This window comes from Myxine glutinosa, chromosome 3 (genome assembly GCF_964187855.1).
Source record: "Myxine glutinosa chromosome 3, kmMyxGlut1.1, whole genome shotgun sequence".
NCBI lineage: Eukaryota > Metazoa > Chordata > Myxini > Myxiniformes > Myxinidae > Myxine > Myxine glutinosa.
Window position 1 is genome coordinate 171,541,943 of NC_136263.1, and position 17,859 is coordinate 171,559,801.

The window sequence follows — 17,859 nt, forward strand, 5'->3', positions numbered from 1 at the left end:
ATGTGGATTTGGGTAATGTATACATATAACAACGTGGATTTGGGTAATGTATACATATAACAACGTGGATTTGGGTAATGTATACATATAACAATGTGGATTTGGGTAATGTATACATATAACAATGTGGGTTTGGGTAATGTATACATATAACAACGTGGATTTGGGTAATGTATACATATAACAACGTGGATTTGGGTAATGTATACATATAACAACGTGGATTTGGGTAATATATACATATAACAACGTGGATTTGGGTAATGTATACATATAACAATGTGGGTTTGGGTAATGAATACATATAACAACGTGGATTTGGGTAATGTATACATATAACAACGTGGATTTGGGTAATGTATACATACACCAATGTGGATTTTGGTAATGTATACATATAACAACATGGATTTGGGTAATGTATACATATAACAACGTGGATTTGGGTAATGTATACATATAACAATGTGGATTTGGGTAATGTATACATATAACAACGTGGATTTGGGTAATGTATACATATAACAACGTGGATTTGTGTAATGTATACATATAACAATGTGGATTTAGGTAATGCATACATCTAACAATGTGGATTTGGGTAATATACACAAATAACAACGTGGATTTGGGTAATATACACAAATAACAACGTGGATTTGGGTAATATACACAAATAACAACGTGGATTTGGGTAATGTATACATATAACGTGGATTTGGGTAATGTGTACATGAAAGAACGTGGATTTGGGTAATGCATTCATATAAAAACGTGGATTTGGGTGATGTATACATATAACAATGTGGATTTGGGTAATGCATACATCTAACAATGTGGATTTGGGTAATGTACACAAATAACAACGTGGATTTGGGTAATGTATACATATAACAATGTGGATTTGAGTCATGTATACATATAACAACGTGGATTTGGGTAATGTATACATATAACAACATGGGTTTGGGTTATGTATACATATAACAACGTGGGTTTGGGTCATGTATACATATAACAACGTGGATTTGGGTAATGTATGCATATAACAACGTGGATTTGGGTAATGTGTGCATATAACAACGTGGATTTGGGTAATGCATACATATAACAACGTGGATTTGGGTGATGTATACATATAACAACGTGGATTTGGGTCATGTATACATATAACAATGTGGGTTTGTGTAATGTATACATGTAACAACGTGGATTTGGGTAATGTATACATATAACAACGTGGATTTGGGTAATGTATACATATAACAACGTGGATTTGGGTAATGTATACATATAACAACGTGGATTTGGGTAATGTATACATATAACAACGTGGATTTGGGTAATGTATACATATAACAACGTGGATTTGGGTAATGTATACATATAACAACGTGGATTTGGGTAATGTATACATAAAACAACGTGGATTTGGGTAATGTATACATATAACAACGTGGATTTGGGTAATGTATACATATAACAACGTTGTCATTTCTCGTTAAATTCGTTGTCATTAAATGCGAATGATCGCGCAAATGCAATATTATCTATAAGCAGAATCCGGGCAGATCTTGTGATGTCCGTGTTTAAATGAACGTAATAAACACGAGACGCAGTTCAACACAAACGTCGTAGTTAGGGCGCGCGCTTTGATAACCGGTCGCACACTCAAGACTGACTCCGCCCGACATCCACGACCCGGAGCACGACTCAAACGACCCGGTGCACGGCTCACACGAACCCGGCGCACGGCTCACGCGGCCCGGCGCACGGCTCACATGACCCGGAGCACGGCTCACACGGTCCGGTGCACGGCTCACACGACCCGGAGCACGGCTCAAACGACCCGGTGCACGGCTCACACGACCCGGCGCACGGCTCACACGACCCGGTGCACGCCTCACACGGTCCGATGCACGGCTCACACGACCCGGTGCACGGCTCACGTGGCCCGGCGCACGGCTCACATGACCCGGTGCACGGCTCACATGACGCGGCGCACGGCTCACATGACCCGCAGCACGGCTCACACGGTCCGGCGCATGGCCCACACGACCCGGCGCATGGCTCAATCGACCCAGCGCACAGCTCACACGGTCCAGTGCACGGCTCACACGACCCGGCGCATGGCTCACACGGTCCGGTGCACGGCTCACGCGCCCCGGTGCACGGCTCACATGACGCGGTGCATGGCGCACACGACCCGACGCACGGCGCACATGACCTGGTGCACGGTTCACATGACCCGGCACACGGCTCACACGACCCGGCGCATGGCTCACGTGACCCGGACGCATGGCTCACGCGACACGGCTCATGGCTCACGTGGACCGCCGCACGGCTCACGAGGCCCGGCACATGGCTCACGCAGTCCGGCGCACGGCTCACGCGACCCGGCGCACAGCTCACGTGGTCCAGCACACGGCTCATGTGGTCCGACGCATGGCTCACACAGACCGGCATACGGCTCACACAGTCCTGCACACGGCTCACGCGGTACTGCACACGGCTCACGCGGTCCTGCACACGGCTCACACAGATCGGCACACGGCTCACAAAGACCGACGCACGGATCACACGGCCCGGCGCACGCGCACACAATCCGGTGCACGGCTCACGGCACACACGACCTGGCACATGGCTCACATGACCCGGAACACGGCCCACACGACCCGGCACATGGCTCAGATGGTCCTGGCGCACGGCTCACACAACCTGGTGCATGGCTCACGTGGCCCGGCTCACACGACCCGGCGCACGGTGCAAACAACCCGACGCACGGCTCATACAACCCTCTGCACAGCTCACGCAGCCCGGCGCATGGCTCACACGACCCGGCGCACGGCTCACGCGACCCAGCACACGGCTCACGCGACCCAGCACACGGCTCACGCGGCCCGGCACATGGCTCACGAAGACCGGCACACGGCTCACGCAGACCGGCACACGGCTCACACGGTCCGGCACACGGCTCACACAGACCGACGCACGGCTCACGCAGACCAGCGCACGGCTCACGTGGACCGGCGCACAGCTCACGCGGACCGGCGCACAGCTCACGCAGACCGGCGCACAGCTTAAGCGGTCCGGCACATGGCTCACACAGACCGGCGCACGGCTCACGCGGCCCAGAGCACGGCTCACGCGGCCCTGCGCATGGCTCACACAGACCAGCGCACGGCTCACGCGGCCCGGCACACGGCTCACGCGGCCCGGCGCACGGCTCACACAGACCGCCGCACGGCTCACGTGGCCCATCAAGACCTATGATTTCATATTCGTCCAGAGCAGCTCTTACTCTTCTTCTTAAAGAGCACGACCAAAGGGCGGGAAATCGATCCCGAGCGCATTGGTGACTTTTCGGCGCTGCGATTGCGACGCTCGGGGTCCATGCGATCTGCTCGGATCTGCTGAGAATCCGTGTTTGTTCGTGTTTTCTATTTTGACCCTTGCTGTGCTTCCGACCGTGCCCTCCCTGTTCCATTGCGTCTTTGTTGTGAACCCCATTTGACCCTCCACCATCATTGTCTGCTCAGATTAAATGCGCGCGTCATAAGTTTCGCATTAATATGGGAGAGCAGCCCCAAAATATGGGAGAGCAGGTTCTATTATACTCCCATGCACATCAACTGTATTTGGGGTCCGTTTCGATCGCACCGAATCGCGTGATTGTACCGATCGCAGCCGGGAAGCATCGCGTCGATCCCGCTCTTATCACCCCCGCGCACGCGTCTCTGCTCGGGTCTTCGTCCCGCTAATCGACCCCGACGGTGTGACCCCGCGTGAATGGGCACGAGCTCGGGCATTGTGCGGCGCTTCCATTAATCCATGACGCGTGCCGCCCCGGCCGGACGGAACAAGCGGACACGCGTTCCCGACAGCTGTCTGCGCGCCGGACACCGCGCCTCGGGCTCGAGCAGCTGACGGCGCGAGGGGTTAACGGGCGCACTCGTGGCCGATCGTCTCCATTGTGCGATCGCGGGCCCGGTAAATAATGATGAGAAACACCTGCCCCCTCGTCTTCCGACGGGGAGCGCCATTCCGGGCAAATTCACCTTCTTTCAAGGACATTCGACCCAGAGGGATTGGTTGGGGAGGGGTGGGGGGGATTATATTGTCCTCGAAGCAGTAACAGCAGCAGATCAAGCAATTACATCATCAGTGGATGGTAATCCGCTTTGGGTCGCCCAATGGGCAGATGTGCCCCCTCCCGCCCCCTCCCCCACCTTTGCGCCCCCCTCCCAACTTTTCGACCCCCTCCCACCTTTGCACCCCCCCCCCTCCCCGTAATGCGTAATCTGGGATCACGCTCCGAGCAGAGTCCGCATGCACTCGCCCCGCTCCTCGAGGCCGATAACCCATCCTCGCATAAATTGCGGCTTTCCTTGGGTTTTGCCTTTCAGGAGAAATTCGTGTGTTCGCGCCGGTTCCCGTTCACGGCTCGAATCGGTTCGTTTACATTCGACGCCGGTTTCAGGGTCATATATCGGCGCTGCGCGTGTTTTTTAACGCGCGTTCCTCGATTAGCGCAAGGTCTCTGCAAGGGATCGCAAGCGCATCCCTTCATTCGCTACCGACAATCGTTCGTCATTCCTTGCGACGGACGATTCCTTGTGTTTCGAAGCCCCATAAACCCGTCCCTATTCTCTTGGGGTTTTTTTTGCGTATTTATGACCATTGTTTTTCTTCTTCTTCTTCTTCTTCCTATTTCGTTCCGTTCATTGCATGCCGTTTCCCAAATTATACCACACACATCCGCCAGCTTCCTCCCACATTCTCCATCCCCAACCCACCCTCTCCCAATACGTACTCCATCACCCAAGCCCCCTCCCCTATTCCTTGCCATCGTGCCCGCTTTAAACGCCCAAGGCTTCCGGAGCTGCGACCGGCTGGAACGGCGCATTTGCATTTCGCTGCAGAGAGCAGCAGATGCGAGCCGGGGCGGTGTATGGTGGGGGTGGCGGTAAGGGGAGGTGGAAGGGAATTGGTGGGTGGGGTCGGTGGGACTAGGGGGAGGGGATACGGACTTCGGTGGAGTGAGGCTCCAAGAGAGAAAGAGAAGAGCGAGAGAAGGACGGCGAGAAGGAAGAGGAAGCGAGGACTCGCTTTGCGCTCTTAGCGAACTTGAGATATCCCGCGGGCGGCACGAGAGTGATCCACGGCGCGGCGCGGCGCGTCCTACCCCTACCATCCTGCCCCCCCCCCCCACACACCCACAGGAATCCAGGAGCAACAGCGGCTTTTAACCGGTACGTCTGCGGAAGGTCACAACGTCCCCTTTCGGTATAAAAGGCGGTGGAGCAAGTTGTTCCTCCATGGGTTCACAAGACGCGACGTGACGATGTAAGGTGATTCGGATGTTGCTTTGCGGCGGGTATGTGATCTCGATGTTTTGGGGGGAAGGATGTGGGTCGTGAGTCGGTCGTGCGGGTTTTGTCCTTGTGAGCCGGCTATCCTCCCCTGCGTGGAGCGACGTGGTCCGCCCGTTGCGTTCATCCACGGCCGCCATTCTGCGTGTTCACAGCGGACCTTGATTTAATGTCATACAATTAAGGCACGCGGTGAATGCCAAGAACGGGGTCGACTTACCGTCCGCCGAGGCAGCGTGGTCTGCAGGGTACCCTGGGCTGGAAGGGGAGGAAGCGGTGGACAGCGGGAGGGGGTGGGGGTAGCAGGTGGGACAGTGCTGGGGGCAAAGTGCCGCGCAGGGACAAACCTTTGTGAGGACAGTAATGGAGGCACAGTAATGCAAGGGGAAGGGTTGGGGGTGAGACGTGAACATTGTTCTTCCAATTGTGACTTCGCTCTTTCTGTATGTACCCTAAAGAAGGCCCTTTGCCAGATGACCGATGGTGCAGCTGCTGCGGTCGAGATTCATCTGGAGCATCCATGGTGGATCCATGTCGGACGCGCCCACACGTGGAACGGAAGCAGATCGAGGCAATAAGGCATTTCCGACGATTTGACAGCAACGACGAGCAGAGAGCAGCCCAAGGACTCACGGGTAAACGAGCATGATGGTCCAATCGGGATGGCTGTGGGTACCGGTGTGAGCAAAGCTTGAGGGTAGTGCCCTGCGTGCAAGATGGACGGACAACTGATGGCCACATTGATCTCCCACCCAGTTTGGCGGCCACGTGCACGAAGAACGCGCGGGAAGCGACTCGAGCTGGTCGATCCGAGCCGCACCCGACTACCCCTCCTTTGCCGCATTGCGCTGGCTCTGCACGGAGCGATGCGTTTGTTCAATAAATGCTTTGTGCGCAACTGTGCACCGACTCCATCCTGAGGTTGAACCTCCACCCTTATAACTGAGCTCCCATCACTTAAGTATCGTCACAAGAGTTTGATTTGACCATCGACCCATCGGCCCATCGGCCTGCCGATTACCTATCGATTTGACCACGCGGTATCGCACCTACGCTTTCGCACCGACTTGCCATTTCCCATCTTCACGTGTTGAGTTCACGAAGTGTTTCGCAATGTACGGCAGTGTTGAAGACATTATTGCTCTCAACCCTTTAATAATTTGGGCCAGAAAATTGGATTTGGCGGTTTGACATGTGGGATGCATTACGATTGAGAAACGACGCACATCGACATGGCAGTTACAGAGGAGTGCAGAACGGTCCTTCTCTTTCTCTCAAACTCTCTTCTCGCCGCAGACGCATTGCGGCAGAACGTCCAGCAGAGGAGATCCTCAGCATCCGAGTTTCCCGCAAAAAAAGATTCATGGCCCAAGTCATTTGAGAATTTCCATGACTTACAAGGAATATTTCAATCCAAGTGTGACGTGTGACGTGTGCATGGAAACAACCAAACTCGAGTTCCAAGGAATTGCGTAAAAATTGCCGATTACCGATTGCAATTACCATTAACGATTACAAACGCGCAATTAAACGGTGCATGCGACATGCACATAAACGGTAGATCTTAGATACAATGAGGCAAGTTTGCGTTTAAAAACTCAATTTGCAGACCAGGTCGCGACAACTCTGCGATGAATAATCAGACGATGTAACCGATGCGGAACATTTAGCCATTTATTAAGACAGTTCCGATCAACATTGGGAATAACTGACATGGGAAAGGTTATGCAGGAATTGAGAACAAATTTTATAAATTTAATGGAACGGAGAGAACGTAGGCCCTTGGCCTGCATAACTGAACGTAAATGAACAACATTTTCAAGAAAAAGACGATATTAGTTACTGAGGATATGTTGTCGTCTCCGCAACGCCATTGGTGCAGACATGCGCAGTGGATTAAATTTAAAGAGATCGATACTTGCTATTGAAGAAATTAGCTTTTTTTCATTTGTAAATGGTATGTTGTGCAATGGGCTCGGTGTTTAGTGCATAATTTAGTGATCATCGTGCGGTGGTTATTGTTTTGTAGGTATGGTGCAGTGTAATGTATATAGTGCAACGAGTGAGGTCACCCGATCAACATAGGGTTATTTAGACTTCAGTAAAACCATCAAGAAGATTGTTGTTTAAAGCTGTAGAAGGAAAATTAACCTGAGAGTGCACCACGGCAATATTGGGCCAAACGGCCTCATTTCCTTGTTCTTCGGTCGGTCAGGATCTCGCAATGACGAATTACACTCGGTGGAATCACGTGACAACTGTGTACCGTTTGTATATTAATTTCCATTCTGCGCACCGAATATAAACACTTAAATGTAATTGCTTTGATTCCCGATAAATAATTCACCTTCAACTGCGAGACATGAGGGCCAAAGCATAAGCCGAGCTCCGCCCCACTTGCCGACGAGGATGCTGATCGGCTGGAGTGACGTTATTTTTTGTTTTAACATCGATTTGATTAAGAATTACAATTTCTTATTGTAACATTTATGTAGCTTGTGCTACAATCATGTGGTACAGCAAATTTTGGGGCAATTGGCCAAGGAATGTGGAATTGTATTGACAAAAAACAATCAGATAAAAGGCTTCACACCGACAGAACATATCATACATATATACACATATGCCTGGCTTAGCGGTTAGGGTGCCGGCTTAGGATCCTAGGATCCTGGGTTCGAATCCCGGTCGATTGCTGAATTAACGCCAGGGGGTTTGACTCAGCCTGTCATCCTTCCGAGGTCGGCAAATTGAGTACCAGCTTGCTGGGATGAATGATCCTGGTGTGTACCCTGGTTTAGAATAGGTAGACCGTATCCCTGTGCACCGTAAGAGGTGACTAAGGGTTGGCATCAGGAAGGGCATCCGGCCATAGAACATTGCCTCAAACAGGGAACCATGATTGTCATGGGGCCTGCAAGGCTCACCCCTGCTCTTGTGGGGAAAATGGCCTTAAAAACGATCATTCATTCATGTATATATATATACATACACACACACACACACACATATATATATATATATATATATATATATATATATATATATATATATATATATATGTGTGTGTATATATACATACAAAGACACACTCATATTTATAGTGCAGTGTAAATAATATAATCGTATGGATAAAATTTGGTGTCTGGAGTTTAGTATATTTATTGTGAGCTGGCAAGATAGTTTAGACTTTAGAGGTCCACACTCTCGTCCGGGTTCGAATCTCAGACCAGCTGTAAACGATCATCGTGGTGTTTCACAAGCCGGGCAAGGCATCAGTGTGCACATCATCCCTCGGATGGAAGTTAAACCGGGTGTCCAGTCTGCAAGCATTAGTTGGTGGACATTATAAATGCCACGGTATCCTTCACGAAGAGTAGGTGAACTATTGCCAGAACCCAGAACAAATTTCAAATTCCTCCTCTAACCTACAAGGGATGTTGCATCACCGCATCCCTGCAAGAAATGATGGAAACCTGCTGGCGTGTGCTGCTCATGAATGAAATGAAGTGTGAATATTATAGTTCAGTGGATATACAAGTAGTTTAGTCTATTTTGTGTAATTAATATATGTAGTTTGGTGGATTTACTTAATTTGATTGTGAAGATGTATAAATGGCTGTGCAGGGCAGCGAATGAGCCAAATGAATTTTTAACTACATGTTCAACTGCATCAGCGGACATTCTTTACAATTGTACATCACTTTGTAATTTCACCTCCTCGTGCTTCTTGTTTTATATACGTACGAATCACATTTTCCCTCGTTTCTTTTCATTGTTTATTAAATTATATTTGCATTTGAAAATGTGCACACGAGTCACTGCCTCATAGATGATCCTTTGTCATTCCTTTGTGTTTCTTGCACAAATGTCAGGTGGAATCGAGTCGTACTTTTGTATACAAGATGCAATTCTATGCAATAAAATGTTCTTTATGCAAACATTTTTCGGCTCGTTATTTTGTTTTTCGAATCAGAGGGCATCAAAACGAAACCCACCTTTTGGAAGCAACATCCTCTCCTCCCCAACTACACCTTTGTTCGGGCAAATCTGCGACTGCAACACATGCTTTTATAATCCGAGTTGGGTAATTAAGTCGAACAATCCAAGCACGGCCACTTTGGCCGAATTAAAATGACTCATTGGGCCACATTTCGAACGATTCAAATTAGACCGCTGCAAAGCGAAGGCTTTTAAAGTCGCGTGGATTTTTGAAAAGGCACTAATGAACCATTAGGAGGGTCATTCGAGGGCTGGGGAATGTTTTTTTTGCGCGTTTTGAAAGGGAAAACACCACCAATTCATCAGTCGCGCACATTATTATCACGCGCGCTTTTGCAGCGCCGAAACAATGGGAAGGCACCGCGCGCACGGTTCTGGCACGGTTCGTCATGATGTTTCGATTGTTCGAACCCACGTCCTTGATCGACGACACAATGTGAGAATCCAGAACAGGCGCCACTTTTTTGCTCAACCACACAGGTTCAAACCTGCGGATCTGCATTCATTTATCACTTTCGTGTACGGTGCATGAGGTTCATTTTTTAAGGCATAGAGTGTAAATCCAGTTTGCGTTTGCCATCACGGTGTCAGACAATAAATCGCACATACTGATAATGCGTAAAATGTGGCAGCACAGGACGCCGCGGGCATCGACAATAAAATGTGCGTTTATTTGAAAATCACAAAAAGCAAAATAGACACCACAATGGGTTTTTAAATCGCCAATCTGAATTTGTTGCCTGGAATGTAAAAGATACATTTGGAGGAAGGGGGAATGGGAGGAGCGATGAAGGGTGGGTAGTGGTGGTGTGGTGTAGTAGGGATGGATTCTGTCATTTTCAGGCTGTGATGCTCTCTGCAGATAAAGCTTCTATACACAGAGCACGTCTCGGCCCCGAAGCAAAAGGAGAGATCGACGTGCAGCGACTGTGCCTGATCCTTACAAGATGAAAATGAAATTTTGATGGAAACATCCGAGATACTTCCACAAAATATACGACGGGAACTCGTGATCAGGTCAAAATTAGTTTATGTCCGCGACTGTGGCAGAAAAAGCAAACACACACAAACAGCAATGCAGTATAAACAGAAATACAGCCTCGCTAAGAGCACAAACAAACTCTTTCTGACACAACACACAAACTCACTGAGGGACAAGCACGAACTCTTTGTGGAGCAACCAAACCAACTACAGCACAAAGTCGAATTATTTGTGAAACAAACTCTAACACACTGTGGGTCACACAAACTCGATGTGGGTCACACAAACTCGATGTGGGTCACACAAACTCACTGTGGGTCACACAAACGCACTGTGGGTCACACAAACTCACTGTGGGTCACACAAACTCATTGTGGGTCACATAAACTCACTGTGGGTCACACAAACTCACTGTGGGTCACATAAACTCACTGTGGGTCACATAAACTCACTGTGGGTCACACAAACGCACTGTGGGTCACACAAACTCACTGTGGGTCACACAAACTCACTGTGGGTCACACAAACTCGATGTGGGTCACACAAACGCAGTGGGTCACACAAACTCACTGTGGGTCACACAAACTCACTGTGCCACAAAGAAACTTGCTGTGCCACAAATAAACATACTGTGCCACAAATAAACTTGCTGTGCCACAATTAAACTTGCTGTGCCACAAATAAAGTAGCTGTAGCACATATAAGCTAGCTGTGCCACAAATAAGCTAGCTTTGCCAACAGATAAACTAGTTGTTCCACAAATAAACTCACTGTGCCACAAATAAATTATCTGTGCCACAAATAAACTTGCTGTGCCACAAATAAACTAGCTGTGCCGCAAATAAACTATCTATGCCGCAAATAAAGTAGCTGTGCCACAACTAAAGTAACTGTGCCACGAATAAACTAGCTGTGCCACAAATAAAGTAGCTGTTCCACAAATAAACTAGCTGTGCCACAAATAAACTAACTGTGCCACAAATAATCCAGCTGTGCCACAAATAAACCAGCTGTTCCACTAATATACTAACTGTGCCACAAATAAACTTGCTATGCCACAAATAAGCTAGCTGTGCCACAAAAAATAGCTGTGCCACAAAGGAAGTAGCTGTGTCGCAAATAAACTAGCTGTGCCACAAATAGACTAGCTGTGCCGCAAACAAAGTAGCTGTGCTACAAATAAACTAGCTGGTCCACAAATGAAGTAGCTGTGCCACAACTAAAGTAGCTGTGCCACAACTAAAATAGCTGTGCCACAACTAAAATTGCTGTTCCATAAATAAACTAGCTGTGCCACAAATAATCCAGCTGTGCCACAAATAAACTGGCTGTTCCACTAATATACTAACTCTGCCACAAATAAACTTGCTATGCCACAAATAAGCTAGCTGTGCCACAAAAAATAGCTGTGCCACAAAGGAAGTAGCTGTGTCGCAAATAAACTAGCTGTGCCACAAATAAACTAGCTGTGCCGCAAACAAAGTAGCTGTGCTACAAATAAACTAGCTGGTCCACAAATGAAGTAGCTGTGCCGCAACTAAAGTAGCTGTGCCACAACTAAAATAGCTGTTCCACAAATAAACTAGCTGTGCCACAAATAAAGTAGCTCTTCCACAAATAAAGCAGCCGTGTGACAAATAAACTGGCTGTGCAACAAATAAACTAGCTGTGGCACAAATAAACGAGCTGTCCCACAAATGAAGTAGCTGAGCCACAAATAAAGTAGCTGTGCCACAAATAAAGCAACTGTGCCACAAATAAACTGGCTTTGCCACAAACTCACAGCTTCACAACTCAAAGCACCAAGCAAATCCTCAGCACAAGAGGTAAAGCCACAATGCCACAAGCGAATTCACAGCATCACAAGCAAACCCACAATGCCACAAGCGAATTCACAGCATCACAAGCAAACTCACAGCATCGCAAACAAACTCACAGCATCACAAGAAAACTCACAGCTTAGCAAGCAAACTCACAGCATCCCAAGAAAACTCAAAGCTTCACAAGCAAACTCACAGCATCACAAGCAAATTCACAGCTTCACAAGCAAACTCACAGCATCACAAGCAAACTCACAGCATCACAAGCAAACTCACAGCATCACAAGCAAACTCACAGCTTCACAAGCAAACTCACAGCATCACAAGCAAACTCACAGCTTCACAAGCGAACTCACAGCATCACAAGCAAACTCACAGCATCACAAGCAAACTCACAGCATCACAAGCAAACTCACAGCATCACAAGCAAACTCACAGCTTCACAAGCGAACTCACAGCATCACAAGCAAACTCACAGCTTCACAAGCAAACTCACAGCTTCACAAGCAAACTCACAGCTTCACAAGCAAACTCACAGCATCACAAGCAAGCTCAAAGCATCACAAGCAAACTCACTGCTTCACAAGCAAACTCACAGCATCACAAGCAAACTCAAAGCATTACAAGCAAACTCACAGCATCACAAGCAAACTCACAGCATCACAAGCAAACTCACAGCTTAACAAGCAAACTCACAGCATCACAAGCAAACTCACAGCTTAACAAGCAAACTCACAGCATCACAAGCAAACTCACAGCTTCACAAGCAAACTCACAGCATCACAAGCAAACTCACAGCTTAACAAGCAAACTCACAGCATCACAAGCAAACTCACAGCTTCACAAGCAAACTCACAGCTTAACAAGCAAACTCACAGCATCACAAGCAAACTCGCAGCTTCACAAGCAAACTCACAGTTTAACAACCAAACTCACAGCTTAACAAGCAAACTCACAGCATCACAAGCAAACTCACAGCTTCACAAGCAAACTCACAGCATCACAAGCAAACTCACAGCTTAACAAGCAAACTCACAGCTTAACAACCAAACTCACAGCTTAACAAGCAAACTCACAGCTTAACAAGCAAACTCACAGCTTCATAAGCAAACTCACAGCATCACAAGCTCAGTCACAGCTTCACAAGCAAACTCACAGCATCACAAGCAAACTCACAGCTAAACAAGCAAACTCACAGCTTAACAAGCAAACTCACAGCGTAACAAGCAAACTCACAGCGTAACAAGCAAACTCACAGCGTAACAAGCAAACTCACAGCTTAACAAGCAAACTCACAGCTTAACAAGCAAACTCACAGTTTAACAAGCAAACTCACAGCATCACAACAAAACTCACATCATCACAAGCAAACTCACAGCTTAACAAACAAACTCACAGCATCACAAGCAAACTCACAGCTTCACAAGCAAACTCAAAGCATTACAAGCAAACTCACAGCATCACAAGCAAACTCACAGCTTCACAAGCAAACTCAAAGCATTACAAGCAAACTCACAGCATCACAAGCAAACTCACAGCATCACAAGCAAACTCACAGCTTAACAAGCAAACTCACAGCATCACAAGCAAACTCACAGCTTAACAAGCAAACTCACAGCATCACAAGCAAACTCACAGCTTCACAAGCAAACTCACAGCATCACAAGCAAACTCACAGCTTAACAAGCAAACTCACAGCATCACAAGCAAACTCACAGCTTCACAAGCAAACTCACAGCTTAACAAGCAAACTCACAGCATCACAAGCAAACTCGCAGCTTCACAAGCAAACTCACAGTTTAACAACCAAACTCACAGCTTAACAAGCAAACTCACAGCATCACAAGCAAACTCACAGCTTCACAAGCAAACTCACAGCATCACAAGCAAACTCACAGCTTAACAAGCAAACTCACAGCTTAACAACCAAACTCACAGCTTAACAAGCAAACTCACAGCTTAACAAGCAAACTCACAGCTTCATAAGCAAACTCACAGCATCACAAGTTCAGTCACAGCTTCACAAGCAAACTCACAGCATCACAAGCAAACTCACAGCTAAACAAGCAAACTCACAGCTTAACAAGCAAACTCACAGCGTAACAAGCAAACTCACAGCGTAACAAGCAAACTCACAGCTTAACAAGCAAACTCACAGCTTAACAAGCAAACTCACAGCTTAACAAGCAAACTCACAGTTTAACAAGCAAACTCACAGCTTAACAAGCAAACTCACAGCATCACAACAAAACTCACATCATCACAAGCAAACTCACAGCTTAACAAACAAACTCACAGCATCACAAGCAAACACAGCTTCACAAGCAAACTCACAGCATCACAAGCAAACACAGCTCCACAAGCAAATTCACAGCATCACAAGCAAACTCACAGCTTCACAAGCAAACTCACAGCATCACAAGCAAACTCACCGCTTAACAAGCAAACTCACAGCTTCACAAGCAAACTCACAGCTTCACAAGCAAACTCACAGCTTCACAAGCAAACTCACAGCTTAACAAGCAAATTCACAGCATCACAAGCAAACTCACAGCTTAATAAGCAAACTCAAAGCTTCACAAGCAAACTCACAGCATCACAAGCAAATTCACAGCTTCACAAGCAAACTCAAAGCATTCCAAGCAAACTCACAGCATCACAAGCAAACTCACAGCATCACAAGCAAACTCACAGCTTCACAAACAAACTCACAGCATCACAAGCAAACTCACAGCATCACAAGCAAATTCACAGCTTCACAAGCAAACTCACAGCTTAACAAGCAAACTCACAGCATCACAAGCAAACTCACAGCTTCACAAGCAAACTCACAGCATCACAAGCAAACTCACAGCTTCACAAGCAAATTCACAGCATCACAAGCAAATTCACAGCTTCACAAGCAAACTCACAGCATCACAAGCAAACTCAAAGCTTCACAAGCAAACTCACAGCATCACAAGCAAATTCACAGCTTCACAAGCAAACTCAAAGCATTCCAAACAAACTCACAGCATCACAAGCAAACTCACAGCATCACAAGCAAACTCACAGCATCACAAGCAAACTCACAGCATCACAAGCAAACTCACAGCATCACAAGCAAATTCACAGCTTCACAAGCAAACTCATAGCATCACAAGCAAACTCACAGTATCACAAGCAAATTCACAGCTTCACAAGCAAACTCATAGCATCACAAGCAAACTCATAGCATCACAAGAGCTGCCAAAATCAACCCTGTAGCTCCACAAGCAAATCCGGAGTAACACAATCATCTGCGCTACACCACAAGCAATCCCTCCACCTCACAAGCAACCCTGCCACACAAGCAATTCCTCCACCCCACAAGCAATCCCAACACCCCACAATCAAACATGCTGGCCCACAAGCAAACCCCATGCACCAAAAGTAAATCCGCCATGCCAAAATTAAACCCGTGGCTCCACAAGCAAACCCTCAGCGCCACAAACAACCGGGCCTCCCCACAAGCAATTGCGACACACCAAAAGCAACCCTGCCACACCAAATCAATCTCACCACGCCAAAAGCAATCCCGCCACGAAAAAAGTAATCCCTCTGCGCCACAAGCAGGCCCGCCGTGCCATAAGCACACACGCTGCTCCACAAACCCAATTGAGTATATGGCGCAGTGAGTCCCGATCGGGCGGCACGGCAAGTCCTGAGTGCGCGGCGTGGCAAGTCCCGAGTCGGCAGTGTGGCGAGTCCTGAGTGGGCGGAGTGGTGAGTCCCAAGTGGGAGGCGCGGTGAGTCCCGAGTGGGCGGCACGACGAGTCCAGAGTGAGCGGCGTGGCGAGTCCCGATCGGGCGGCGTGGCGAGACCTTTTCGGGCGGCGCGGCGAGTCCTGATCGGGCGGCGCGTCGAGTCCCGATCGGGTGGCGCGGCGAGTCCCGATCGGGCGGCGCGGTGAGTCCCGATCGGGCGGCGCGGTGAGTCCCGATCGGGCGGCGTGGCGAGACCTTTTCGGGCGGCGCGGCGAGTCCCGATCGGGCGGCGCAGCGAGTCCCGATCGGGCGGCGCGTCGAGTCCCGATCGGGCGGCGCGGTGAGTCCCGATCGGGCGGCGCGGCGAGTCCCGATCGGGCGGCGTGGCGAGTCCCGATCGGGCGGCATGGCGAGTCCCGATCGGGCGGCGTGGCGAGACCCGATCGGGTGGCGCGGCGAGTCCTGATCGGGCGGCGCGGCGAGTCCCGATCGGGCGGCGCGGCGAGTCCCGATCAGGCGGCGCGGCGAGTCCCGATCGGGCGGCGCGGCGAGTCCCGATCGGGCGGCGTGGTGAGTCCTGATCGGGTGGCGCGGCGAGTCCCGAATGAGCAGCTTACATGGAATTTAAAAAAAGAGACAAAGATATGATGTAGTTTTGTCATGAATCTTTATATTCATTTTTGGCATTCATACACAACGTGCGTTCATAAGCACATTATAACGTCACATCGTTATCCTGCCAGTGAATTCGATTGCATGATGTCACAAGAATTACTCTCACGTTGCGATATAAACAACTTCCTGCTTACAAATACAATTTTATCGTGACCTGCACTGATACCAAGGTACAAGAAATTCAATCACTGCATCGTATTACATTTACACTCTAATTGGTGAGCAATCAAGCTTCGTTATTGTAAAATAATCCACAAAAGCATAGCTTCTTCATTGGCAAATCATGGAGTGAACAGGAAACGTACCCAAGACAACCTCTCCACGACACTGTCATGCATTGCTGCACTTCGTCTCGTTTTCGTGCTTACAGAACGCATCGGTGACCCTGTAGAAACACAGTGACACAATATAGCCCGTTAGATCGTGGAGAAAAAGACCTCCCTCCAAACAAGATGCCGACCCTGGAGATGCGACGTCCACGCAGGCTCATTAAACCAAGGGACTGGAGGTTCACAATAAATTCAATAATCCACTGCAAAATGTCCCTTTAGACAGGTTTTTGGAGGAACCGGGGCAACCAGGAGAGTTACGTCTGTGCTTCTTTAGAGTGGGTGGTGGGTGGTGAGGAAGTGTGATATTCAGCAACTCTTGTGTACAGAAAACAGGTCAAGGTTATAAAACATCTAAATGGTAAATTGGCAGACTCTGAACCAGTGTCCCAGAGTTCGTGGGTTTCATTTTCAGTTTCAGGGTTTGGATTTCAAGATCGTGAGTAGATGTATACGGTAGGTTCTAGACCAGACCCCCCCCCTCCCAACCCCCACCACATTCCCCCCCACCCCTTACCCTCAAACCGAAACTGCCTCAACTCAAAAAACAGGAAGTGACTCACCACAAACCGGAAGTGACAAATTAATTATTTATTTTTAGATTTTCACGTTTTCCTAAAATTTCCGATTTTCACTAAAATAATTATAAAACTAAAAAATTGATGTTTAGTTTAACAGGATGAGAATTAAAATACAAATAAATAACTTAAATGAAAAAATAGTTATTATTAACATTGATAATGAAATAATAAATTTAACATGGAATTTGATGTACTTCATGAAAAATTAAATAGGATAAAAGATTTAATTGTAACTTATAATGAAACGTCATTTGATATTAAAACAAATATTGCAAATATTGAACAAACATTACAGAATATTAATCAGGATAAAATGTTCTACATTGTGAGGACAGGATTATTGATCCATGAATATAAATCAATTTTATCTAAACC

At 47.8% G+C, this 17,859-nt stretch overlaps 1 protein-coding gene across 1 annotated transcript in view; it reads right to left on the minus strand.

Moving 5' to 3' along the window:
* Positions 1-16,549: 16,549 nt before the first annotated feature.
* LOC137423055 (cytochrome P450 7B1) overlaps positions 16,550-17,859 on the minus strand; it is a 177,137-nt gene continuing 175,827 nt past the window's right edge. The window contains exon 8 of the mRNA XM_078774738.1: positions 16,550-16,959. Within this exon, the coding sequence (XP_078630864.1) occupies positions 16,905-16,959 (55 nt within the window). The 3' untranslated portion in view covers positions 16,550-16,904. The remainder of the gene's footprint in view (positions 16,960-17,859) is intronic.